We start from the raw sequence: 27,421 nt of genomic DNA, 5'->3' as shown, positions 1-27,421 counted from the left end.
AGTAAGCAAATCTATAGCCATAATTATGAGAGCATCTTTGGATTCAGGGGAGGTCCCTGTGGACTAGAGATGTGCAAATATATTCCAATTCATAAAGGGGGGGGTCAAAAGGTGACATGAGTAATTACAGACCTGTTAGCTTACATCGGAAATTAATGAGTCACTGGTTAAAGAAGTAATGCAGGATTATCTACACAGGAATGCAATTATATTGCTTTGCTGTCACAGCATGCATTTGTTAAGGGATAGCCTTATCTAACCAATCTGATTGGAGACTATGATGCAGTGACCAAGGAACTCGATGCAGAAAATAATTTTGATATCATATACATGTAACCCTTGTATAGCACAGTAGTTAGGTTCCATAAATTCTTGTGTAGTGCAAAACTGTGTTATACGGGACTAAGAACCAGTACAAAAAGGTGTGGAGTTACATTCCAAAAGCTAACAAAAATACACCATTTTTTTGTTATAACTATTGGAAACTTAATTTTTGTTAAAAATATTAATAACTGAACAAACGTCTTACAAACTGCAATACATATATGTCAGATAATGTATGTTCATTTAATTTTCTTCCTCTTCATCGCTGCTAAACACAATCAAACTTTCTGAACCTTCTGAACTTTCTTCTGCAGCATTTAGATTTTATGGATCTTACTGCTCTCTTTAAAAAAATAAGTAATCTGAGTTTGTTTGCTTTCTAGAGCTTTGTAAATTTCTTGGTATGGAGCTAAGCATTTTGAAGTTTCCTTTTGAACTTTGTGTCCTTTCAGTCAAAGGATCTGCATTAAAAAAAAAAAATTCTAATTGCTCGGCTAAGTTTATGCCTTCTCGTATGCTTTTTAGCGTAAAATTTTGAACTTCAGAATTTTCATCTGCACTGTCATCCTCTGAATTGATTTGGTTTATCTCCAAAGCCATTTTCCACCAAATTCTCTTTGCCAGCTTCTTTTTCTACCCGTAATTCTTGAATGTCTTCAGTAGTCATATCATCAAACCTTCCCCTTCTACCAACTTAGCAAGTTCTACTATTGCATTGATTCCATTTTCTGCCAGTACGCCCATATTTTCTGAATGAACCGACTTTGGCCATATGTTTTTTTTACTTTTATTAGGCATAATTTAGAGCTGGAATTTAATTCACAACAAAGAAATTATTCCAGTATGGTTCTTAAGAACAAAGTTTAGTAATACATACCTGGAAAAATTTATAAACAATCAAATAAAAACCTTAAAAGTTATGTACTGCCTGTTTGAAGTCACAATTTTTTATGGTCTCAAACAAACACAAGTTCAATAGCACAGAACCCAACATGGGGATTTCATAATTTTTTTTTTTTTTTGCATAACAACTAGCGAGTCAACAGCAGAGATTCACAAAAAAGAATGGAAATGTTGAAAAATTACGTCCAGCATAATAGCAGGCTTTTTCCTTCAAGTAGCTCAAAAATATCGTGTTATGTGAGGTTTGCCACAGTTCTCTAACCGTGTTAGAGCTAAACTGTGTTATATAAGTACCACGTTGTGCGAGGATTTGGGCAATATATCAATCATATTAGAGTGAAACTGTATTGTAGAAGTACTGTGTTATACGGGGGTTGCCTGTACTTGGATTTCAGGAAGGCTTTTGATACCGTTGCACATAAAAAATTTGAGCAATGTGGCATTAAGGGCAAGTTATTACTGCAATGGATAAAGGGATGATTGAATGGTTATCAATGGACACTGCTCTTTGTGGATTAATGTTATTAGTAGAGGCCTCCAGGGTTCAGCTGGGCCCATCGTTGTTATTAATATTGATGAAGGTATATATCAGACTTGATATCTAAGTTCGTAGATGATATAGTGGTTGGCAGGGTGATTAAAGATAGTAAAGAGGGTGATCTACTGCAGCAAGATCTACCAAAATTAGGTCGATGGGTTGAAAATAACATAGGGTATTATACTCAGAAAAGTGGAAAATGAAAAAGGGCTGGGGGTAATTGTGCTGCCAGAACAGCTCATGGTGTTTTGTCAATATACAAAAACTTTTCTAGCAGGGATAAGGAGGCGATTTTCCCCTTGTATAAGGCCATACAGGTCTGGAGGCCTGGCTTTAGGAATGATATAGATCTGCTGGAATGAGTGCAGAGAAGGGCATTCAGATTGGTGAAGGGAACAGAGGGTGGCTTTACTAAGACAGGCTTCATTTCAGCGTCTGGAGACCAGGCACCTGCAGGGTGATCTGATTGAGGTGTTTAAAACTTCGAATGGGTTGGGTAAGATAATGGTGATGGCATTCTTCCTCTTTCTGAGATTATACACATGAGGGGACATAAATTCAAGTTGAAGAAGAATGATTGCATGATAGATGTGTGGAAGTTTGCCTTCAGTCATCGGGTTTTTGTTGTTGATTGTCAGAACAGACTTCCATCTCTTGTTGTGGAAGTGGGTTATATGATTAAATTCACGAAAGAATTGGACAAATTCTTAGATGGTATGGATGAGTGAAGTGTGTATTTTTTTTGTGTACAATGCCCCCCCCCCCCCGGATACACACTACTTGGACCACCTCCAGTCACTATATGGCAGAGGAGAGGCAGCGAGATTATGCACTAGCTGATCTGGAAGCTACCTAGAGAGTTACCATTAGGCCCTGTGGATTATCCAGCAGTCAGCCTGTGAACACCATTTTAGTCAATCATACTGCACGATAGAAGAGATGGAGAGATTTGCACTCTATTAGTGGAATGTTAGAGGTTCTCTAAATTTTTAAAAAAAATAAGACTAATGAGGTGTGTGTGTGTGTGTGGTTGTGGCTATGACTCATCATTTTATTTTCTATGATATTATCATAGTGTATATTCTTCATGAATCCTCTGTAAACTGTCTGTGACAGCCTTGCCTTGCATCTTTATTATGGTGGAACTGTTATTAATGCTGGGTTTAACTCCCATGTGCAAGTCCTGAAATACGACACCGAGCACACTGTGGGTAACCATCCAGGTGCGAACCAACGTAAGCTGGGATTGAGGTGTGGCATCCACACCACGCACAGAGGAATGCCACCTCTATGTGTTACCAGGCAATACTAGGTGGTAGATGACTCTCATAAACCGGTGAAATGCCACCACTTTGTTTATTGGAGGCTTGAAGCAGTGGAACTCATGTTTAGTCTACAGAGCAAAAATTGGAAACACCCCATCTCTTCTCTCATGCAGTATGATTGATCTTTTGAGGTTATGATGGACACCGTGGCAAGATTGAATCTTCTTTACATTTTGAGGGTACAGATCTAAAATGATGTTTGCAGGCTGGTTGCTAGTTAGTACACTGGACTGAGCTTATTCGTAACTCTCTAGGAGGTTTCTGGATCAGCTAGTGTTTAATCTTTGCCAGATTGTGACTGGAGGTAGTCCTAGTAGTGTGTATGGAGGGAGGGCATTTTCGAGGCCACATTATATCAGGAGCTAGGTATATTCTTACCATTTGTAAGCCATATTCAAAAATTTCATTATTTCATACAGCACTTCTTCTCCCTCATCTATTCTTACTACTGAATAGCTACGAATTGTCAAACTAATAGAGCAAAAAACTAATTGTCAAACTAATAATAGCTGCTCTATTATAAAAAAAAAAAGATCTAAACCTCCCAAATACTTTCTCGTTCGTTTCACAAATATATGTGGCCATTTCTCATCTCAGTGAGGTCCATTTCCACTTACATACAGGCTCCCAAACCCCATGCACTTTCTGAAAAACTGACTGAGACTACAGGGGGCTCAGACAGTTTTTAAATTCTGTACAGTGGGACCAACTGATGATATTACCAACAGCAAATTCTAAATGGGAAGCATTCAAGGAAGTAATCTTGGAAACTACTAGGCTTTTTGTTCCAACTAAGAAATACTCTTCTAGGTTTAGGCCTAAATGGATGTCAGAGGAACTAATGAGACTGTGGAAGAGAAAAAAAATGCATGGGATACATATAAATTATCAGGTGATACAGATGCCTACAGTAGATATAAGCTAGCCTGTAATCAACTCACAAAGGAGGTTAGGCAAGTGTGGGAAAATTATGAGAAATCTTTGGTAAAGGATGCAAAGAAAAACAACAAAGACTGCTTTACTTAATATAAACTCTAAAAGGAAAGGAATGAAACAGATTGATCCACTTGATATCAATGGTTTGACTGTAGATGATCATTCTCAGATAGCTGCCAAACTAAATGAGTATTTTGTATCTACATTGACACAGGAGGAGTTATTCAAGGAAGAGAAGGCCAGTTGTTTATCAGACTCTAACAGAGAGTTAAATGATTTCGTAATAACTGAGAGCAAAGTGGAGGAGAAATTATTAAAGTTAAACATAAGAAAGGCACCTGGGGTTGATGGGATCTATTCTGTTATAATAAAGGAGGCAGCAAAGGAATTAAGCAAGCCCCTAGCAATAATTATGAGAGCATCCTTGGACTTGGGAGAAGTCCCCACAGACTGGCGATGTGCAAATGTTTCCTCAGTTCACAGAGGGGGATCAAAAGGTGACACGAATAATTACAGACCTGTTAGTTTAACTTCTGTTCCGGGGAAAATAATGGAGTCACTGGTTAAAGAAGCATTGCAGGATCATCCAGACAAGACTGCAGTAATAATTCAGACACAGCATTGGTTTGTTAAGGGAATGTGTTGTCTGACAAATTTGATTGGATACTATGATGTGGTTACAAAGGAACTGGTTGCAAAAAATAACTTTGATATCATATACTTGGATTTCAGAAATACTTTTGATACTGTTGCACATGGACGACTACTGTACAAATTGGAGCAGTATGGTATTAAGGGCAAGTTGCTACAATAGATAAAAAGTGTGGTTTAGTGGGAGACAACAGAAAGTGGTAATCGATGGATGTTGCTCTTCGTGGACTCACGTTATTAGTGGACTCCCCTGGGGTTCGGTGTTGGGCCTGCTGTTGCTTTGTATATTTATCAGTGATATTGTTGAATGTTATATCAGGCTGAATTTCCAGATGATAGAAAGGTTAGCAGGCTTATTAATGACAGTAATGGCAGTGTGCTACTGTAACAGGATCTAGAAAAGTTGGGAAGATGGGCTGAGAAATGGCAACTGAAATTTAACACTGACAAATGCAAAGTACTGCATATTGGTAGAAATAACCCCAGAGAAACATACCAACTGTGTGGTACTACACTTAGGGTGGTAGAAAATAAAAAAGACCTGGGAGTAATTGTGCAGTCAGATATGAAGTTTTCTGAGCAATGCAGACAGGCTGCCAGAGCAGGTCATGGAGTATTGACAATGATATACAGGAATTTTGCTAGTAGGGAAAAGGAGGTGTTTATCTATTTGTATAAGGCATTGTTCAGGCCACTCCTTGAGTACTGCATACAGTTCTGGGGGGAGGCTCATTTTAGGAAGGATGTAGAGTTGCTTGAGCATGTACAGAGAAGGGCAACAAGATTGGTGAGGGGAATGAATGGGTTCTCTTACCAAGAAAGGCTTAAGTTCTGAAAATTGCATCAGCTGGAGACTAGGTACCTGCGAGGTGATTTGATTTAGGTGTATAAGGCCTTCAATGGATTGAACATGCTGAATTCTGATGGGATTATTCCAATTGGCTTAGATTATGAACCTGAGGGAGCATAAATTCAAATTGAGGAAAGACAGTTGTAGAATATATGTGCAGAAATTTGCCTTTAGCCAGCTTGTAGTTGATTACTGGAACAGATTTCCATCTGTTGTTGTGGAAGTTGATAGCTTAAATAAATTCGAGGAGGAACTGGACAATCCTTTAGAGGGAATGATTGTGTGAAATTGTTTTTTTTTTTTGGTTGATGCTACATAAGCTCATACGTTTACTTTCTTGCATAACATGCCACTACTACTACTACTTTTTCTGATAGAATCTCAGTTATTGGTTGATTCAACCACTGCACACCTGAGTTGTCCCAGTTATTCTCAGTATGATTCCTTTCACTCAAAAGTTGGTACTTGTGCATATATCCTTTCTGATATTCCCTGTCAGAGACAGTAATTTGGAGTCTCCTCTTTTCAATCGTCTCTGGTGTAAAATCTCTCTACCACATTCTTTCAAATTCATCTGTTGCCTCTATTGTTCTCCAAATTCCACTAATCACTTTGAACTCTTTGACTTCCTCTCTTTAAAACTTGACTTTCTCCAGTCCAACTTTCCTAACAGTGAGGAAATTCTCCATGTTGATTTTAACGTGCAGAACTCCAGCTTCTGTTTTCTAGTCACACGAATCCAGTTCATTCCATTTTCCATTTATTTGTACACACAATTATTATATACAAAACTTACAAAGAAGATATATATACAATTTTATATACATTAACAAACATTCTTATTATACATATATAAGATACTATTATTATATGTGACCTCCTGTTGCTTTGCATATGTGTATCCCAGAATTGAGGGTGGCTCCTAGGCAAAAGCCCATCTCCACCTAGTTATTCTGTTCTGGTGTATATTGTATAAAGCAGGCCTAAAAACTGTGTGGTATTATCATTTCACCAACGCCAATCAGGCCGCCGTAGCCTAGTGGTCAGGCGCGCGGGTGCATAAGTACACGTGCCTTGAGTGACCGGGGTTCAAGCCCGTGACTGCTGAATACGGTGTTGTTTCTTGTATTTTGTGTATCTTGTAAACTCCTCTGACCATTTGGTCATCCCGGAGTATAAACAGAAAATTAATTTATTTTTTAATACAAGGCAGCTAATGCCTGATGCCCTCGTCTAGGCCCAGATTTACATTATCTATTCATGCCAAAATGCACAATTCTTGTTTTCAGTTGTTTAAGATGCCGAGGCTTTTGCAATTACTAATGACCTCACACAGATTGTTTCTTTACTTACTAGAATTACCAGAATACCAGATAATCCTAATCACCCAGCCAACATGCTTGAAGTTTTTCTCACAAACAGTGCTTCTAAGTACACAGTCGAGGTGAATGGTTCTCTGGGCACCTCAGATCACAACTTGGTGATTGTCTCTTCTCCAATGGAGCCTTTATCTCATGACTATTCCCAACCTCGTGTTGTTTGGCATTACAAGAATGCAAAATGGGATGGTCTGTGAAATTTCTTTTCCTTGGTTGGATTAATGTTTCAAAACTTCTGATGTCAGTGTTTGCTCAGATCCTGTCAGTAAAATTATTCTTGTAGAGATCCTTTCCACTGTCCTCCTTATAAACTTCATCCTTTATCTAAACCTTGGTTTTCCAATAAATGTGTTAAGGCTGTTAAAGAAAAGAATGTTACATATTGTAATTGGCTTGTTTCCAATTCTTCAATTTCATTTTTTGCCTACACCAAAGTCGCAACAATTGTAAAGCAGTTATTAATCAGTCCAAACTAGATTTTGAGCAGGCTAAGAGTAGAAAACCTGCCTCTTGCCCTAATGGTAGCCGAATACTCTGGTCTCTTGCTAAAGCTATTTGCCACAACTTTTGCCCATCTCTGCTCCCACCTCTGTCAAAACCAGATGATTCTGTTGTCACTTCAGCCAAGGATAAAGCTAACCTGCTAGCATTCGATTTTTCTTCCAACTCATGTATTAATGGTCTTGGTAAAACACCTCCCACCATTCCCAACATGCTCCATTCAATGCCTCCTGTGGTCTTCCTTCAATAAGGATGGCAGAAGGATTTTGGCGAATCTTGATGCTAAGAAAGCTCCATGTTCTGATGGTATTTCTCCACTTACTCCTGTTCTTTGCCACCTTTTTTCACTTTCTTATTCCAAAGGTATTTTTCCTTCTGTTTGGAAATATGCTCATATCCAGCCAATTCCTAAAAAGGGTGACAAATCCCTCCAGTCCAATTATCGTCCCATTGCAATTACTTCTACTCTTTCTAAAGTAATGGAGAAATTCATCAACTACCAACTCCTAAACTATCTAGAAACATCCATCTGATCAATGACTTGTTTTTTAGTCAGTGCAGCAAAATTTTATGCTGCACCGACTAAAAAAAAAAAATTCTGAGTTACCTGAGAGAGAGAGAGAGAGAGAGAGAGAGAGAGAGAGAGAGAGAGAGAGAGAGAGAGAGAGAGGAATCACCAAGAAAGAGAAGAATGACGATTCAGCACTCTGGGTGTGCCAAGCCCATACTCACCAGTGTGAGCCCCTGGGGTACTGTTACCCATGTATGGACAAATTCAGTGGAAAAGTTTTGGTACTCAAGGAGTTGATCTTGACATTTCAGAGGCTTTTGATTGCGTTTGGCATAAAGGTTTTTCTAAATAAGCTTCCACATTATGGTTTTCTAACTATTATTTATAATTAGGAGTCTAGTTTTCTCTCTGGTCACTTGCTGCGGGTGATGGTGCGTAGCTCTCTATCTTCTAACTTCTCCACTAATGCTGGTGTTCCCCAAGATTCAGTTCTTTCTCCCACTCTTTTCCTCTTATATATTAATGACTGCCTTCCATTGACTGGAAATCCTATCCATAATTTTTCTGATGATAGAATCCTGCATTCGTCCTTCCAGTTTGAGAAACCTTGTCCTTCTCAAATAGCTTCAACTTCTCGAATATCCACTATCAATTCCTTAAATGCTGATCTCCAGTCGGGGACAAAGATAACTTAGTTGATTTGAATTCTTCTAAAACTTAGTCCTGTTTTATATGATGTATAAAAGGATTCTACTGCTCATATGCTTATATTCAATGACACTGATTTCTTGGTAAGATCATATATCTCAATTGGGGATTACCCTGACTTCTAATCTCTCTTGGCAACAGCATTATAAATATTGCTTCCTCTGCATCTAAAAAACTGGGTTTTCTCTTTTGCTCTCGGTGTTACTTTCCTTCCAAACAGCTGTTCAATCTGTACAAATAACAAATACATTCTAAATTTCCCACATCTGGGATGGTGCCCTCAAAACTTCTCTGAGGCTGAAAATTACAATCAACAGAAGTTGCAGTGTAATTTCTTATTCAGGAATTAATGCCCACAAATATCTTCTTCCATCTCAAACTCCAACCCGTGCACAGTACTAACTACTATAGGTTCTAATACCTCTTGAGTTTGGGGTTTTCATCCAAAAAAAATAAACAAACAATCTGATAGTTTACTATGATGCAGTGATCAAGGAACTGAATGCAAAAAATAATTTTGATATCATATCCTTAGATTTCAGGAAGGCTTTTGATACTGTTGCACATAAAACTTGCCACTATGGATAAAGGAATTGTTAAATGGAAGAAGACAGAGAGTGGTTATCAATGGGTATTGCTCTTCATGGACTAATTTTATTAGTGGAGTTCCCCAGCATTCTGTGCTGGGTCCATTGTTGTTTTAAATTTTTATCAGTGATATTGATGAAGGTATATCAAGCTTAATGTCTAAGTTTGCAGATGATACAAAGGTTGACAGGGTGGTTAAAGATAGTCATCGTGTTGAGCTACTGCAACAAGATATAGGAAAATTGGGTCAATGGGCTGAGAAATGGCAGTTGAAGTTTAACATTCAAGGTACTGCATATAGGGGGCAGTAACCTCAGAGTAACTTATCAACTATGTGGTACTAAACTCAGGGTAGTGGAGAATGAAAAAGACCTTGAGATAATTTTGTAGCCAGATATGAAATTCTCTATGCAGTGCAGACATGCTACTGGGACAGTTCATTGGGTTTTGTCAATGATATACCAAAATTTTGCTAGCAGGAATAAGGAGGTGATTATCCCTTTGTATATAAGCCATGGTTAATATGCATCTTGAGTGCTTATTCAGGTCTGGAGGCCTTACTTTTGGAATGATGTCGATCTGCTGGAACGGATGCAGAGAAAGGCAACCAGATTGGTGAGGGGAACAAAAGGGTTCTCTTACCTAGAAAGGGTTCATTTCTGCAAATTGCAGTGCCTTGATACCAGGCACTAGTGGCAAGATCTGATTGAGGTGTTTAAAGCTTGCGTAAGCTGAATGTTAATGGTACTCTTCCACATGTTGAGACTACACACGAGGGGGCATAAATTCAAGTAGAGCAAGGATGGTTGCAGAATAGATGTACTGAAGTTTGCCTTCAGGTAGCAGGTGGTTGTTTAATCTAGAATAGGCTTCCATCTGTTGTTGTGGAAGTGGATGGGTTAAATAAATTCAAGAGAGAACTAGACAAATTCTTGGAGGTTACGGATGGGTGCTTATATAACCCATGCTATATACGGTTGCTCTCATGCATCATTTGCCATTACTACTACTGCATTTGGGTGGACTGGCCATAAGACACTGAGGAAACCCCAGTGGGCCAGAGGATGGAGGCCTATGGGGGATGGTGTGATTTTCAATATTACACTCTGAGCTATGATACATTCTGTTTGTTTTCTCCTGTAAGAATTTTTAAGAATTTATAATTGATGTAGTAGCAGTCTGCATCTGTTACTACATCAGTTATATTTTCTGGTGTTTCATTTATATCAGTGATTATATAATCAATTACTAATTTGCTGCTTTAATTATTTGTACATGTTACTTTAAGTTGCTCTTGATGCTCACAAAACATTGTTAATTTTATATACCCAATCTGTGCAAAATTGTAATAATTTATTTCCATTTGTTTATTGAAAACTGGTTTTAAAAACAAATTCTTGGTAATATTTTATTTCCTATTCAGGATTTAGCTAAACTTTTTATTGTAATTATTAACTTATATGCAAATATGCTAGTAATTTTTAATATTTTCCCATTTTGATTTTTCTTTCAATTTCTTTTGAAATAAGGAAAATATAACTAGGAAAAATAATCGTATGGACATCAGATTGCCTAAAAATCTTCGTTGTAAATTTGCAGTAATAAAATAGATAAAAATTTTTTTTTTCTTGATTCATATACGTGTCAAATAACCAATATTATTATACTCACATACTTTTTTATTTTTTTTGTCCTCCTCCTCATTCCATGGAGGTATAGGGGCTATTTTCTAAGGCTTGATTTCAATTTCAATCATATTGAAATGATTAAGGAATTTTTTAGGAGTGCTGGCAAAGTTACTTTGCCAGCACTCCTAAAAGCATTTTACTTCTCTACACAGGTGTAGGATTTTAATCTCACAGAACATGCAAACTGACTATAATTATACAATAATGCATGCAGTTTACAGCCACAACATACTGATGCCTTATGACTTTGTCATCTTTATGCTTATTTGAAAACAATAATACCAACTTTTTTTTTGGTATAACATTTTGAAGTTTCACTAGTTGTGTGAAATAAATAATGTTTGTTTTATTTATTGAAATATATATTTCACCTTAACATATTTTCTTTTTTTTTAGAAATGTGCCAAGAGCCCCCACCTCCAGAAAATGCAGAATTGGTGTGTTCATTTCACAAAAGCGATGAAAACAAGTATGTATTTACACAGAATTAAAATAATTGTCAAGTACAGTACAATACTTTTTTGTTACTTTTATTTTTCTTTTCAAAATTTGGTACTTAGACATATTTTTCCTTGCTGCACAGGTAAATTCATTTTCTTGTGTAGCCTTCAGGTGACTGTACTTTAAACCATATTTTTTACTGTAGTCTTTAACTGCATAGTCAACTGTATGGAAATGTTTCCCTTTCAAAAGGTACTATACTAATCACAGAGAAAGGTCTAGGCTGTAGGGCAGTTGATTGAGAATATCTGAATGAAATCCATCTCATGTAACTTTATAACCACTACGTTGTGGAGGCACAATTTATGATATTAAAACTATGAGCCAGTTATAAAAATTTGTTTAGAAAGAGGTTGATTACACTGTTTAACAGAAATTTGTTTATGTAATCCTTTGTGCATTTTGCTTATTAATCAAAATGCACAAAGAGTTACAAAAACAAATTACATAAACATAAACATAAACATTACATAAACAAAAGCCGAGAATTAGGGTTGAATTTGAAAGTGTCTGCAATTCTGCCCAGACACGATAGGAGGGAGTATATGATGAGAGCCTTGTCGATCAATTCGGCCCTGGAAAGATTGTGCAAGGCTCAAGGGGTAGAATTTTTTTCAGCCTGGACTGTACTTGTTAACAGGAGAGATTGCTTCTACAGGGATGGAATACACTTAAATAGAAAGGGTGCAAGAATATTTGTTGATGCTATCGAGGCAGTGTTAGGTGGGTCGGAAAACTGCTAGCTTGGGGGGAGACAAAGACCAATAGATTGACAGTAGCCACTGGCAGAGGTGAAAGAGATTCTTGCACTGCTTCTATTAGAATGAGCAGAAGCCTGAAAAACAAGATGCATGGTATTTCAGAGACTGCTGGGAGCCATTGCGGTACAAGTAAACACATGGGTTGTGTTAGGGTAGCTAAGAATAGAAACAGGTGCAGGTATACTTGCGTGTACACCAATGCTAGGAGTTTAGTAAATAAATTTGATGAATTTGAGGTATTGCTCAAAACATCAAAGGCAGATATTGTTGGGATATCAGAGACGTGGTGTCACACAGATATAAGGGATGCAGAACTGGAATTTGGGGAGTACAACGTCTACAGAAAGGATAGACAGGATAGGAAGGGGGGAGGGGTTATGCTATTAGTTAAGAAACACATAAAAACCAAGGAAGTGAAGCCAGTCGACATCGCTGGACAGTGCAGTGTTGAGTCAGTTTGGTGTGACATAAGCATTGGGAGATCAAAATTGAGAGTAGGAGTGTGCTATAGGCCTAATGACTCTGATGAGTATAATAAGGAACTGTACAGGGAAATAGAGTGGGCCAGTAAATCAGAGAGTCTTATAATGGGAGATTTTAATTTCCCAGATATTGACTGGAATTTGGGGGCTGGTTACTCACACACTAGCAGGGCTTTTGTGGATTTGTTGGATGATTGTTTTCTACATCAGCATGTTCGGGAGGCAACTAGAGGGAGGAATACTCTTGATTTGATTATCAGCAGTGATTCTTCATGCATTAGGAATCTGCAGATAAATGAACCACTAGGTGGCAGTGATCAAAGTGTGCTGAAGTGGGATTTACTCAAAGAGGTAACTACCATTAGGGGTAAAGGGAAGGGTTATTGCTTCCGTAAAGGCGACTACGATGGACTGAGACAGTATTTAAATTCTATACAGTGGGACCAACTGATGATGTTACCAACAGCAAATTCAAAATGGGAAGCATTCAAAGAACTTATCTTGGAAGCTACTAGGCTTTACATACCAACTAAGAAATATTGTTCAAGGTTTAGGCCAAAATGGATGTCAGATGAACTAATGAGGCATATGGCAGAGAAGAAAAATGCATGGGATACTTACAAATTAACACATGACACAGAAGCCTATGATAGATACAAGTTGATATGCAACCAAGTTACAAAGGAGGTTAGGCAGGCGAAGGCAGATTACGATGAATCTTTGGCAAGGGATGCAAAGAAAAACAGCAAAGAGTTCTTTACTTATGTAAACTCTAGAAGGAAGGGGATGAATCAGATTGGTCCACTTGATATTGATGGGTCAACTGTTGATGATCCTGCTCAGGTAGCTAACAAACTAAATGAATATTTTGCATCGACATTCACACATGAGGAGTTATTCAGCGAGGGGAATGCCAGAGGTGTATTCAACTCTAGCAGTAAGCTACAGAATCTTGAAATAACTGGGAGTAAAGTGGAGGAGAAACTGTTGAAGATAAACACAAGAAAGGCACCCGGGGTGGATGGGATCTATCCAGTTATATTAAAGGAAGCAGCAAAGGAAGTAAGCAAACCTTTAGCCATAATTATGAGAGCTTCCTTGGACTCAGGGGAGGTACACATAGACTGGAAATGTGCAAATGTGACCCCAATTCACAAAGGAGGATCAAAGGCTGACACAAGTAATTATAGACCTGTGAGCTTAACTTCTGTTCCAGGAAAATTAATGGAGGCACTGGTTAAAGAAGCACTGCAGGATCATTTAGACAAGCCTTCAGTTATAGCTCAGACACAGCATGGTTTTGTTAAGGGGAAGTCTTGCCTGACCAACTTGATTGGATACTATGATGCAATCACAAAAGAACTGGATGCAGGGAATAACTTTGATATTATATACTTGGATCTTAGAAAGACTTTTGATACTGTTGCACATGGAAGACTGCTACACAAATTGGAGCAGTGTGACATTGGAGGCAAATTGCTGCTATGGATAAAGGGGTGGTTGAGGGGGAGAAGACAGAGAGTGGTAATCAATGGACACTGCTCATCGTGGACTAATGTTATTAGTGGAGTCCCTCAGGGCTCAGTGTTGGGTCCATTATTGTTTTCTGTATTTATAAATGATATTGATGATGGTATATCAAGCTTAATGTCCAAGTTTGCAGATGACACAAAAGGTTGGCAGGGTTGTCAAGGACACTACTGACACTATGCTGCTGCAACAGGATCTGGAAAGGTTGAGCAGATGGGCTGAGAGGTGGCAAATGAAGTTTAACATTGAAAAATGTAAAGTACTACACATGGGAAACAGGAACCCCAGAGCAACGTATCAACTCTGTGGTACTACACTGACAGTGGTAGAGAACGAAAGGGACTTGGGGGTGGTTGTGCAGGCAGATATGAAGTTCTCTGAGCAGTGCAGACAGGCTGCAAGAGTAGCTAATGGAGTATTGTCAATGATATACAGGAATTTTTCCAGCAGGGATAAGGAGGTGATTATTCCATTGTATAAGGCAATGGTCAGGCCACACCTAGAGTACTGTATACAGGTCTGGAGGCCTCATTTCAAGAAGGATGTAGAGCTGCTGGAACGAGTACAGAGAAGGGCAACCTGATTAGTGAATGGAACAAAGGGGTGCTCTTACGAAGAAAGGCTTAAGTTTTGCAAATTACAGTGTCTGGAGACTAGGCACCAGCGAGGTGATCTGATAGAGGTGTATAAAGCCTTGAATGGTTTAAGCATGCTCAATGCTGATGGGATTCTTCCTCTAGCTCAGAAAAATCACCTGTGAGGGCATAAATTCAAATTGAGGAAAGACAGATGTAGGATAGACGTGCGGAAATTTGCCTTTAGCCAGCGGGTGGTTGGTTGTTGGAACAGACTCCCATCCCTTGTGGTAGAGGTTGATAGCCTAAATAAGTTTAAGGCTCAGCTGGACAGGTATTTTGAACGAACAACAGAGGGGTGAAGTGGAAGTGGTTTTTTTTTTTTGGCTGATGCTGCATAAGCTTGCTTTCTTGCATCAAATGTCTCTACTAATGCTAAATTTCTGTATACAATTTTGATTAAGCATTTCACTTGCATAATTTTGGTCTGCCAAGTACAATTTTGACATTGCTTTTGTTATACAGTCACAGTATTTGGAAGGAATTACACATTTTAATCGTTCTTTTTTTTTACGTGTGTTACGTAGATACTTTCAAGGTTGGTTGTTGGAACAGACTCCCATCCCTTGTGGTAGAGGTTGATAGCCTAAATAAGTTTAAGGCTCAGCTGGACAGGTATTTTGAACGAACAAAATATAAATTATTATATTTTGTTCAAATATAAATTATGATATATAATTTATATCATAATTTATATAAATTATGATTTTATAATAATTATGATTTTATTTGGTTTCAGATTGTGAAACCAAATTATGATTGCATATAAATTATGATTTTATTTGGTTTCAGATTGTGATGCTACCAGTGAAAATTAAACCGTTTTATAATTTTATTCTGCTAAGTACAGTTTTGCCAGTGGTTCTGTTTAACAATCATAGTATTTGGAAGGAATTACATATTTTAGCTTCTGACTATTTTTACATATAGGGATGGGCAAAATAATGGAAACATCCAATATGAAAATGGTTGTTTTTGTAATGGCTGTATGATGTTTTTATGAACATGCAGTGATGATTTTTTTTTGTTTCTTTCAAATAATGGTAATACTGTGAAGGAAAGATGATAAAAGTTGATGCTTATTTAGAGGTGATATAAAAGATGCTTGAAGAAAATGACCAAACCGTCTGAATTCCAAAGAGGTCAGATTGTTGGTGCCTGTTCAGCATGGGCATCATTTACTAAAACTGCTGATTTGTTTAATATCTCCAGAGCAACTGTATCAAAAGTGATATCTGCATAGAAAAACAAAATCTGATAGGAAGAATTGTGGCAGAAAATCAAAGCAGACTGAAAGAGACCACTGTGCACTGAAAAGAATTGTAGCTCAAAAACATAAAATTACTGCCTCAAAAATAACTACAGAACTTTATTTGAGTTTCAGCAATGGGTTTCTAGCAAAATGGTACAGTAAGAACTTCATAAGCTGAAATTTATGGCAGAGCTGGTATTAATAAACCATTCATTACTGATGGTAATGCTAGAAAGAGGATGCAATGGTGTAAGTAGTACAAAAACTCAACACTTGATGGAAATATGAGAACAGGAGAGTTTACATTTGGCAAATGTGAAAGGAAGCACGTCATCCCAACTGTCTTTTGCCAACCGTTAAACATGGAGGAGAATCAAGATTGGTTTGGGCAGCAATATTTTGGTATTCTTTAGGTCTTGTCATCACCTGGAACAGGCAAATTACTGCCTGTTCCAGGTATTCTGACTGACCAGGTTCATCCCATAGTGCAGTCATTGTTTCCCACAAACGATACTATGTTTCAAGATGATAATGCTCTAATACACATAGCCAGCCATGTCCAATCTTGATTTGAAGACCACGAAACCGAGGCTAAACATATCCCATGGCCTGCACAAGTGCCATACTTAAATATTATTGTGATATTTGGAAAAGTGAGTGAGAGGCAGATTTATTCACCTTCATCATTCAAGGAGCTTGAAATGTTCCTCCGTGAAGAATGGTCCAATATTCCTCTTAAAACTTGGGGATAATTGTGCAGCCAGTTGTGAAATTCTAAGAGCAGTGCAGAGAGGCTGCCAGGACAGCTCATGGAGTTTTTGTCAATGATATGAAGAAACTTTGCCAGCAGGGATGATTATCCTATCTAAAGTGATAGGCCTCCTCAAGGAGGCCTCACTTTAGATAGGATGTAGATATGCTGGAATGGGTTCAGAGAAGGGCGAAAGGAACAAAAGGGTGCTCTTTCCATGAAAGGCTTCAGTTCTGTAAATTTCAGCATCTGGATATTAGGTGCCTGCAGGGATATCTGATTGAAGTGTTTAAGGCCTTGAATGGATTGATGGCATTCTTGTTCTTTCTGAGACTACATACGAGGGGTCACAATTCATGTTGAGGAAGGATAGTTGCAGGATAGATGTGTGGAAGTTTGCCTTCAGTTAGTGGGTGGTTGATTGTTAGGAAGTCTTCCATCTGTTGTTGTGGAAGTGGGTCATTTGAATAAATTCAAGGAAGAACTAAGAAATTCTTTGAGGGTATGGATGGGTGGGTGAAATGTGTAGATTTTTTTTTTTGCCCGATGCTTTATACGCATGCTTTCTTGCATTATTTTACACTACTGGTGCTAATATACATTATATAAGCCATACATTATATTGATCCTTGAGGTTGTCACAAACATTCTCTCAGATATGCCAGACAAGCTGTACTTGCTACCTGGGAGTCTAAAACGTGATGGAACTGATATTCGGGTGACATTCAAGTCAAGTGGACCCAATTTTGGCATAGTCCAGATGGTCTGTGACAGCCAAATCCTCTGCTTGCACCTTCATGATGGTGGGTAGTTAGTGATCCTAGGTATAACCTCTATGCACAAGCACACTGTGGGTAACCACCCAGGCGTGAACCAACGTAAGCAGGGTTCGAGGTGTGGTACCCACACCACATGGAGGAATGCTGCCCCCAGGCAATACTAGGTGGTAGATGATTCTCATCAACCGGTGCAATACCACCACTTTGCTTATTGGAGGCTTGAACCCATGTTTAGCCTTCAGAGCTAAGTTCCGATCAACCCTTCCCCATCTCTTCCATCATGCAACATGACTTATGACTGTTGAGGTTATGATGAATATCATGGCGAGATCCAATCTTCCTTACATTTCCAGGGTACAGCTCTAAAACGGTGTTTGCAGGCTGGCCGCTAGTTAGTACACTGGACCGGACCTATTGGTAACTCTTTAGGAGGCTTTCGGATCACCTAGTGTATAATCTTGCTACCTCTACTCTGCCAGATAGTGACTGGAGGGAGTCCGAGTAGTGTGTATATGGGGGACATTGTTGAGGCCACGTTATGTCAAGTCAAAGATCTGGGTACATTCTTACCATGTGTATGCCATATCCACTTTGAATACACCACGAATTGTCAAACTAATAGAATAAGCTTATCTGCAAAAAGATCTAAACCTCCCAAACACTTCCTAGATCATTTCACAAATATACATGGTCTCAATTCTAATCTCAACAATATCCATTTCCACTTGCAGTCTGCCAAACTGCATGTACTTTTTCTGACGGAATCTCCGTTATCAGTTGATTCAACTACTGCTCATCTTAGTTGCCCAAATTATTCGTTGTATTAGTATTAGTAATGGCCGCATGGTGCAAGAAAGCCTGTGGCTTATGCTGCATCAGCCAAAAAAAAAATCGAAAAAAAAAAAAAAAATCCGAACAAAACAATGATAAAAACAAAAAAAAATAAATAATAATAATTAATAAAAGAAAAGGAAATTAAACCTATCATACTGTGCGTTTTCCTCACCCGAAGGTACTATCCGGATGACCTTTGAATTTCCCCAAACTGTCAGCCTCTACCACCCATGTAGGCAACTTATTCCAGTAATTTATAACTCCCTGGCTAAAATAAAACTTCCTGCAGTCCAATCTAAATATTTCCCCCCCGTAACTTGAATTTATGTCCCCTAGTTCTAGCATCATTTATAATCTTGAAAATTTCGTCCTCATTCATTTTACTGATGCCTCTCAGAGCCTTACACCTCAATCAAATCTCCTCTAAGGTGTCTAGTTTCCAAACTCTGCAACCCACATATTCGAAGTCTTTCTTCATAAGGACGCCCTTTTGCCGATCTCACCAGGCGAGTTACCCATCTTTGCACCCTTTCAAGAAGCTCGATGTCTTTCTTTAGGTGCGGTCTCCATACTTGAACACAGTATTCCAAGTGTGGTCTAACATAAGCCTTATATAATGGGATTATCACGTCCCTATCTCTACTTACAAAAGTTTGATAGATCATCGATAGGACACCATGGGCCTTCTTGCAACCTGTTTACAATGCTCAGAGAATTTCATGTCTGACCGTATCGTAACACCCAAGTCCCTTTTCTCCAGTACTGGGTTTAGTTGAACTCCACCAAGTGAATAAGTTTTTTTGGGATTACTGTTTCCCAGGTGTAATACCTTACACTTTGTTGGATTAAAGCATGGCTGCCATTTTTCTGACCATTCCTGAAGTCTGTCTAGGTCTCTCTGAAGAAGCTCAGCTTTACAGTGATCATTAACTACTCTACTAATTTTAACATTATCTGCAAATTTAGACATCACGCCCTCTGTCCCTTCATCAATGTCGTTTATGAAAATTAAAAACAACAGTGGCCCTAATACTGATCCTTGGGGAACCCCACTTCTTACATCAACCCAATCTGAGGAATAGCCATTTATCACAACCCTCTGCCTCCTGCCCTGAACCGATCCTTCTATCCATCTAAGGATATTCCCAGTGATTCCAACCTGTTCCAGCTTATAAAGCAACCGCTCATGTGGGACTGAGTCAAAAGCTTTGCTGAAATCTAAATAAACAATGTCGAAATTATTCCCTACATCCAGCTTGTGAGTGACCCTTTTGAAATAGCGAACCAGATTTGTTTAACATGGTTTTCCCTTTAAAAACCATGCTGAGTATCCTTGAGAATTTCAGTTTGATCCAAATGATCCTGAATTCCACCCTTTATCATTGCCTCCATGATTTTCCCTACTACTGAAGTCAGACTGACAGGTCGATAATTTTCAACTTCACTTTTAGAGCCACCCTTATGTATGGGAGATACATTTGCACTTTTCCAATCCAAGGGAATCTCCCCAGTATGATTCCTTTCGCCTCAAAGGTGGTACTTGTGCATATATCCATTCTGATATTCCCTGTCAGAGACTTGGTAATTTGGAATCCCCTCTTTTCGATCTTCTCTGGCTTAAAATCTCTCTACCTCATTCTGTCAAATTCATCTGTTGTCTCTACCGTTCTTCCATCTCCGCTGATCACTTGGATTTCTTCGACTTCCTCTCTTTGCAACTTGACTTTCTCCAGTCCAACTTTCCTAACAGTGAGGTAATTTTCCTTGGTGATTTTAATGTTCACAACTCTAGCTGGCTTCCATTTTCTAGTTACACCGACCCAGCTGGTTGAGATGCTGAGGTTTTTGCAATTACTAATGACCTTGCACAGATTGTTCATTTACCTACAAGAATACTGGATGATCTTTTTCTCAAACAACCCTTCTAAGTACATAGTCGAAGTGAGTGGTCCTTTAGGCAACTCAGAAAACAATTTGGTAATTGTCTCTTTTCCAATGGAGCCTTCATCTCATGACTATTCCCAACCTCGTATTGTTTGGCATTACAAGAATGTAAAATGGGATAACCTGTGAGATTTCTTTTCTTCTTTTCCCTGGTCGGATTACTGTTTCAAAACTTCTGATGTCAGCGTTTGCTCAGATCGTGTCAGTGAAATTATTCTTGTAGGAATGGAATTCTGTATTCCACAGTCCACTTTAAAATCTCATCTTTTATCTAAACCTTAGTTTTCCAATAAATGTGCTAAGGCTGTTCAAGAGAAGAATGTTGCATATTATTCCACACTCCACTTTAAATTCTCGTCCTTTATCTAAACCTTGGTTTTCCAATAAATGTGTTAAAGCTGTTAAAGAAAAGAATGTTACATATTGTAATTGGCTTGTTTCTAATTCTTCAGTTTCATTTTCTGCCTACACCAAAGCTCGCAACAATTGTAAAGCAGTTATTAATCAGTCCAAACTAGAGTTTGAACAGGCTAAGAGTAGAAAACTTGCCTCTTGCCCTAATGGTAGCCGAGTACTCTGGTCTCTTGCCAAAGCTATTTGCCACAACTTTTGCACATCTCTTCTCCTACCTCTGTCAAAACCAGATGGTTCTGTTGTCAATTCAGCCAACGATAAAACTGATCTGCTAGCATTCGATTTTTCTTCCAACTCATGTATTAATGGTCTTGGTAAAACACATCCGACCATTCCCAACATGCTCCATTCAATGCCTCCTGTGGTCTTTCATCAATAAGAAAATAAGATAAGGATGGCAGAAGGATTTTGACGATTTGTGATGCTAAGAAAGCTCCAGGTCCTGATGGTATTTCTCCACTTGTTTTCAAAACCTGTGCTCCTGAACTTACTCCTATTCTTTGCCATCTTTTTTCACTTTCTTATTTCAAAGGTCTTTTTCTTCTGTTTGGAACTATGCTGATATCCAGCCGGTTTCTAAAAATCGTGACAAATCCATCCCATCCAATTATCGTCCCATTGCAATTACTTCTACTGTTTCTAAAGTAAGGGAGAAATCAATTAACTGCCATCTCTTAAACTACCTAGAAACCTTTCATCTGATCAATGATCGCCAGTGTGCATTCCATCAGTGTCGATCCATTGGAGATATTCTGGCTTATGTTACCCATTTATGGATAAATGCAATAAAAGTTTGGTGAAACACAAGCAGTTGCTCTTGACATCTCAAAGGCTTTCGATCGTGTTTGGCATAGAGGTCTTCTAAACAAGCTTCCATCTTATAGTTTTCCAACTGTTGTTTGTAATTGGTTATCCAGTTTTCTCTCTGATTGCTCACTGAGGGTGATGGTAGATGGCTCTCTGTCTTCTAACGTCTCCACTAATGCTTTTGTCCCCCAAGGTTGAGTTCTTTCCTCCACACTTTTCCTCTTCTGTATATTAATGACCTTCTTCTATTGACTGGAAATCCTATCTATAGTTTTGATGATGATAGCACATTGCATTCCGTTTTCCATTTTGAGAAACCTTGCCCTGCTCAATCAGCTTCAACTTCTCGAATATCTGCTACCAATTCCTTAAATGCCAATCTCTAGGTAATTCTCCAGTGGGGCATAGACAACTTAGTTGATTTCAATCCTTCTAAAACTCAGTCTTGTCTTATATCTCGCAAAAAGGATTCTTCTGCTACTATGCTTATCTTTGGTGACACTCCAATTTCTAGACAAAATGATGTATCTCTTTTGGGGATTACCCTGACTTCTAATCTCTCTTGGTACAAGCACATTACAAATATTGCTTCCTTTGCATTTAAAAAACTTGGTTTTCTTTTTCACTCTCGGTGTTACTTTTCTTCCAAACAGCTTTTCACTCTGTACAAATTGCATATCATGGAATATTGTTCCCACAACTTGGTGGTGCCCCCAAAACCTCTCTCAGGCTTCTAGATTCCACTCAGAAGAGGGCAGTTACGTTAATTAGACTCCTCTCTAACAGAGTCTCTCCACTCATAGACATACTGTTCCTGCTGCATACCTTTTCTACAGATACTTCCATGGGCACTATTCTTCTGAATTGGCTTCTATAATTTCCGCTCTCTCTTTCAAAACAGCACGAACGCATGCCTCCGCCAGCCAACGTCCATTTACAGTCCAACTTCAAACTCACAAAACCAACTTTTCATCTTCCTCGTTTATTCATTCAACTGTCGTTTTCTGGAACAACCTTCCTTCATATGTATTTCCTGAAAATTACAGTCTACAGAAGTTCAAGTCTATTGTCAACAAATATCTTCTTTGGTCTTGTCAGCCACCAACCCAAGCACGGTTCTAATACCTCTCATGTTTGGGGAAAATACAGCCTGTTTTAAAAGCAAAAAGTGGCCCAGCACCATATTAGTGTATACTTATAATTCTTATCATAGGTGTTTCCATTATTTTGTCCACTCTTGTTTGTTATTAATAGTAGTAGTGACAAATGATGCAAGCAAGTTTATAGAGCATTTGCAGGGTGGAAAAAAAACCCAACCACCTCATCTGTTTATCCCCTCTAATAATTCTTCCTTAAATTAATTATTAAAACTACCCATCTCCACAAGATCAGATGGAAGTGTGTTCCAACAATCAATCACTTTCACTGAAAGGAAATATTTGCATGTCTATCCTACAATCATCCATTTTCAATTTAAATTTATGTCTCTTCATATGTCATTCAAGCAAGAGCATCTCTGTTACTATTAGAGACTTTAAGTCTTTTATGGCAAGAGTACCCATTTGTGTTCTCAACTAATATTGTTATCCACATCTTTCCTAAAATGAGGCTTCTTGACGTAGGCAGTAATGAAGGTGCAGCCTAACTGTTGCTTTATACAATGAAACAATCACCTCCTTGTTCCCGCTGGAAGAATTCTTGTATATCAGTCACAGAATCCTGTGAGCTGTCTTAGTAGCCTGTTCACATTGCTTAGAAAATCTCATGTCAATCTGTACAATTAACCCCCCAGCTCTTTTTCTTTCTTTATTTCTTTGAGTGTGGTACCACCCAGTTGGTATTCTAGGACTACTGCTTCCTTATTCAGTGCCTTGCATTTTTAAACGTTAATCCCATTTGCCACATGTCAGCCCGTCTACCTAATTTTTCTAAGTTTTGTTGCAGGATCATACCCCGATTTCTCTTATTAATCACCCTACTAACCTTTGCATCATCTGAAAACTTTGACATTAATCTCGATGACCATTTGATTCCCTATGTGTATAGCAGTAATAAAACTGTTAGCTGGAATAGTAGCATGTGTGATGGTCATCACTGGTGACGAGAGTTGGGTATATGGGTATGATTCAGAAACCAAGCAACAATCATCTCAGTGGAAGTGCCCATCTTCGCCCATCTATATATGCAAGGTGCTACCCAAATATTCTCAAAATTTGAATATTGTGTGGGAACTACTTCTATTACTGACTTGTTGCTCTAGGTAACATTGCAGCATCTGTTGTGAATCAGTGTACCACGTGACGTTGGGCTGGATAGAGTCATTGAATTTTTATGCGCAGTTCTTTGGTGGTTTGTTTCACGTAGTTTGTGATTGTTGTGATGGCTGATGTGTGAGAGAGTAATGTCTTGCATCAAGTTTTGTTTCATTCTTAATGATACAGCAGCAGAAACCCATAAGAAGTTGAAACAAGATTTTGGTGACACTGCTTTAAGCTAGATGCAGACCTACTACTGGTTTAGCTGTTTTAAAATGGTCAACTGTTGGTTGATGAAGACGATCACTCTGGGTGTCCATTATCGAGCACCACCCTGGAAAATGTCGCAAAAGTTTGGGCGGTGATCCATGAGGACCACAGGCGGACCATCCATGACATTCGTGGCATTGTAAGCCTATCATATGGCACGTATCAGCAGATTTTGTCAGACGGGTTGAACATGAGAAAGATTATGGCCAAGTTCGTGCCATGGTCACTGAGTGAAGACCAAAAGCAGCATCGCATGGAAGTTAGCAGAGATCTTCAAGAACGGGCCAGAAGTGATCAAAACTTCCTTTCTATGGTCATCACTGGTGACGAGAGTTGGGTATATGGGTATGATCCAGAAACCAAGCAACAATCATCTCAGTGGACGCGCCCATCTTCGCCCCGACCGAAGAAAGCCCGACAAGTGAGGAGCAATGTTAAGTCCATGCTGATCCGTTTTTTGGACATTAAGGATTATCCATAAGGAATTGGTCCTTCCTGGCGAGACTGTCAATGCAAAGTTCTACTGAAATGCCCTGAGGCGGTTAAGAGAAGCTGTCAGTAGGAAGCATCCAGAGAAGTGGTTCACAAAGAACTAGGTCCTTCATCATGACAAAGCACTGGCCCACATCTCTCGCTGTCGTGCAATTTTTGGCATCCAGCAACATGACAATCATTCCCTACCCCCTTATTCTTCAGACTTAGCCCCCTGCAACTTCTCCCTCTTCCCAAAAATTAAAATCAAGCTGAAGGGTCAAAGATTTGGCAGTGTAGAGGATATTCTAACCAAATCATAGGCAGTGCTGAACACTAGACAAAGAAGGACTTTCAGGATGCATTCAAATCATGGGAGAAGTGCTGGGATTGGTGTTTATGCTCTCAAGGTGACAGTGGTGAATAAGACCCAGGGTGAGTCTAATTTATTTTATAAATACATTTCGGGAACTGTTGGGTAGCACCTCGTATATATATATATAATTTCAGTTTCAAGTAGGGAGATATTCTTAAAATAAAAATAAATAAAACAAAAAACAGATATATGATACTGTGAATAAATATATAGCAAAAATAGGAAACTAATAAGTACCTTTTCTTGGAGAAGAAATGATTGAATGTTAACTTGTCTAGACTAGACTCTGGATGACTGATTTCTGTATGCTACATGATTGTTACCAGATACTTTCAAATACGTATAAATTATAATGATTTTGTTTGGTTTCAGATGGTTATGGCACCAGTTGAGAATATTACTTCTGCATGTGTGTCTGTTACCTCATATGTGAATGCATGCTTGTGTGTGGATAACACATCGATCTAAACTCCAGGGGCTCACATCTGATGAGTATGGGCTTGGCACACCCAGGGTCCTGAGCTGGATATCATCATTCTTCTCTTTCTTGGCGATTCCCTTTTGATTTCTTCTCCTCCTCCTCCTCTTCTTTTTCTCTCTCTCTCAGGGTAATTCAGAATTTTTTTTTTTTTTTTTTTTTTAGTTGGTGCAGCATAAGCCTCTGGCTTCCTTACACCCTATGCTAATAATAATAATAAAAATAATAAAGAGGCAAACATAAGATTTCATGTTGCACTAACTTTGCACTGCATATGAAACATTTTTGTTTAGCCTATGGGTGACCCAGAAAAGTTATGGACTTCTAATTTCTGTTTGCAGTAGCTGCAGCTGAACATTAGAAGGTTTGCATCTACTGCAAACATTCACTACATGGTAGTCTTTGTCTTTTTTGCAATTCCTTGAATTTAGAGGCCAGTTACCACTATAATGACTGATACTCTGTAAAGGGAACATTCAAAGAATAAGAAATCTGAAGATCAGAGAAATTTCTATTTGAGTATGCAACCCCTGTTCTACACAGTGATGATTTATAATTTCACAATTCACCTTCCTTAGAAGAGATTTCAGTGGTCAAAGATATCCTGTTGAACAGGATAATGATTGCAATTTCAGTGGAGCATGGTCAAACAAATCTCCACAGCCGAATTAAGCATTATGCAGCCTATGTTGACTAACCCTTGGCTCAAAGTTGGTGTTAGGCATGTGCAACAATTATAGCCACAGTAGACAACAGTCAAAGTTTTCTTTGTTATGTAGTAAAAATACTGCTGAGTTACTGCTTACCCTTGTGAGATTATCCCCTCAATCCTCTCTGTGCATGACCAAATCAGCTGTTCCTATTGTCCTATGCGAGGAAGTAAATGGTTTTGTTGCTGATTCCTTTAGCTAGTGAGTTATTAATTACTGGAATAAATCAAGATGAAGAGTCTGGGAATTTGAAAGCTGAGCTGGATGCGAAAAATGAAACATATATACTGAAATATATGAGACAAGTGAAACTGAGCCTACGATAGAAGTGACACACTTCTTTTTTTTTTTTTTCTGGTACAGCAAAAGACTGACGCCGTACTTGAATTTAAACATAACAAATAAAATTTTTTGGAAACAGAAATTAGATTTTACCCTTCAGTTACAAATCTTATAAAGTAAACTGCCTTTCGTATTAAAAATATTTAAAAATGTATTATTCTTATTCGTTTCATTTGCCATAAATATTTTGTTCTCTCAAATATGACATCATTTCTTTCCTTTAAAACTTTTCTTCTGTTTTAAGATTTTTTCCAATAAAGTCCCATTTCATCAAGAATTATTCTTCAAGTTTCTCAATGCCAATTAAAATTTAATTTTTGTTTTGATGGCGGGATTAATTTTAGGTATAGTTGGGTACTTTTATTTTTATTAAACGTATACAAGAATAACTTATATAAATTTTTTCACAATGTTTCTTTGAGAAATAACAGACTTGGAGAATTTTACCTTTTGCTTGGCACTGAAACTCCTGTTGCTACAAAAGCTTGCTTTGTTTCTTGCTTGAGTGGTATACTCAATTTATTATTCAGTGCTTCTTTATCAAAATGTTCAGTAATGCCCAATACAATTTTATTGTATATATACAGATTTTCCTCTTTTTCTCTTTGATGCAGATGCCATTTCATCCATTTGTTTATTTTTATAATGCCAGTCATTTGTGCTAACCACATGCACAGAGTAACGTGTAAAACCTGGGTTTAAAGCTTGTGCCGTGATGCGATTCCTCCTATTACTCAAATGGAATATTCCTGGCACATTGCCATTGAGGCAAATAACTAAAGTGGGTACATAACACATACAAGCAGTGGTGATTAAAGTTATATTTTATTACAGTGCGGCATTGATTTTTTTTTCTGATCCAATGAAAATAGATGAAAGTGGTTTTGACATTGTAAAAAATATTGAAAGAGCATTGGTCAGCTTATG

General features: G+C 38.3%; 1 protein-coding gene across 2 annotated transcripts in view; it reads left to right on the top strand.

Annotated features, from left to right (window-relative positions):
* LOC150091211 (hemocytin-like) overlaps nucleotides 1–27,421 on the top strand; it is a 1,750,539-nt gene that overhangs the window by 77,220 nt on the left and 1,645,898 nt on the right. For both annotated transcript variants that reach the window (XM_090374755.1, XM_090374750.1), the window contains one exon: nucleotides 11,299–11,371. In XM_090374755.1, coding sequence (XP_090230881.1) covers nucleotides 11,299–11,371 — 73 coding nt within the window. The remainder of the gene's footprint in view (nucleotides 1–11,298; nucleotides 11,372–27,421) is intronic.

Source organism: Mastigoproctus giganteus, chromosome 1 (assembly GCF_048544385.1).
Source record: "Mastigoproctus giganteus isolate SK-2022 chromosome 1, ASM4854438v1, whole genome shotgun sequence".
Classification (NCBI taxonomy): Eukaryota; Metazoa; Arthropoda; class Arachnida; order Uropygi; family Thelyphonidae; genus Mastigoproctus; species Mastigoproctus giganteus.
Note: the sequence above shows the minus strand (reverse complement) of the source record. Positions and strands in the feature narration are given on the sequence as shown.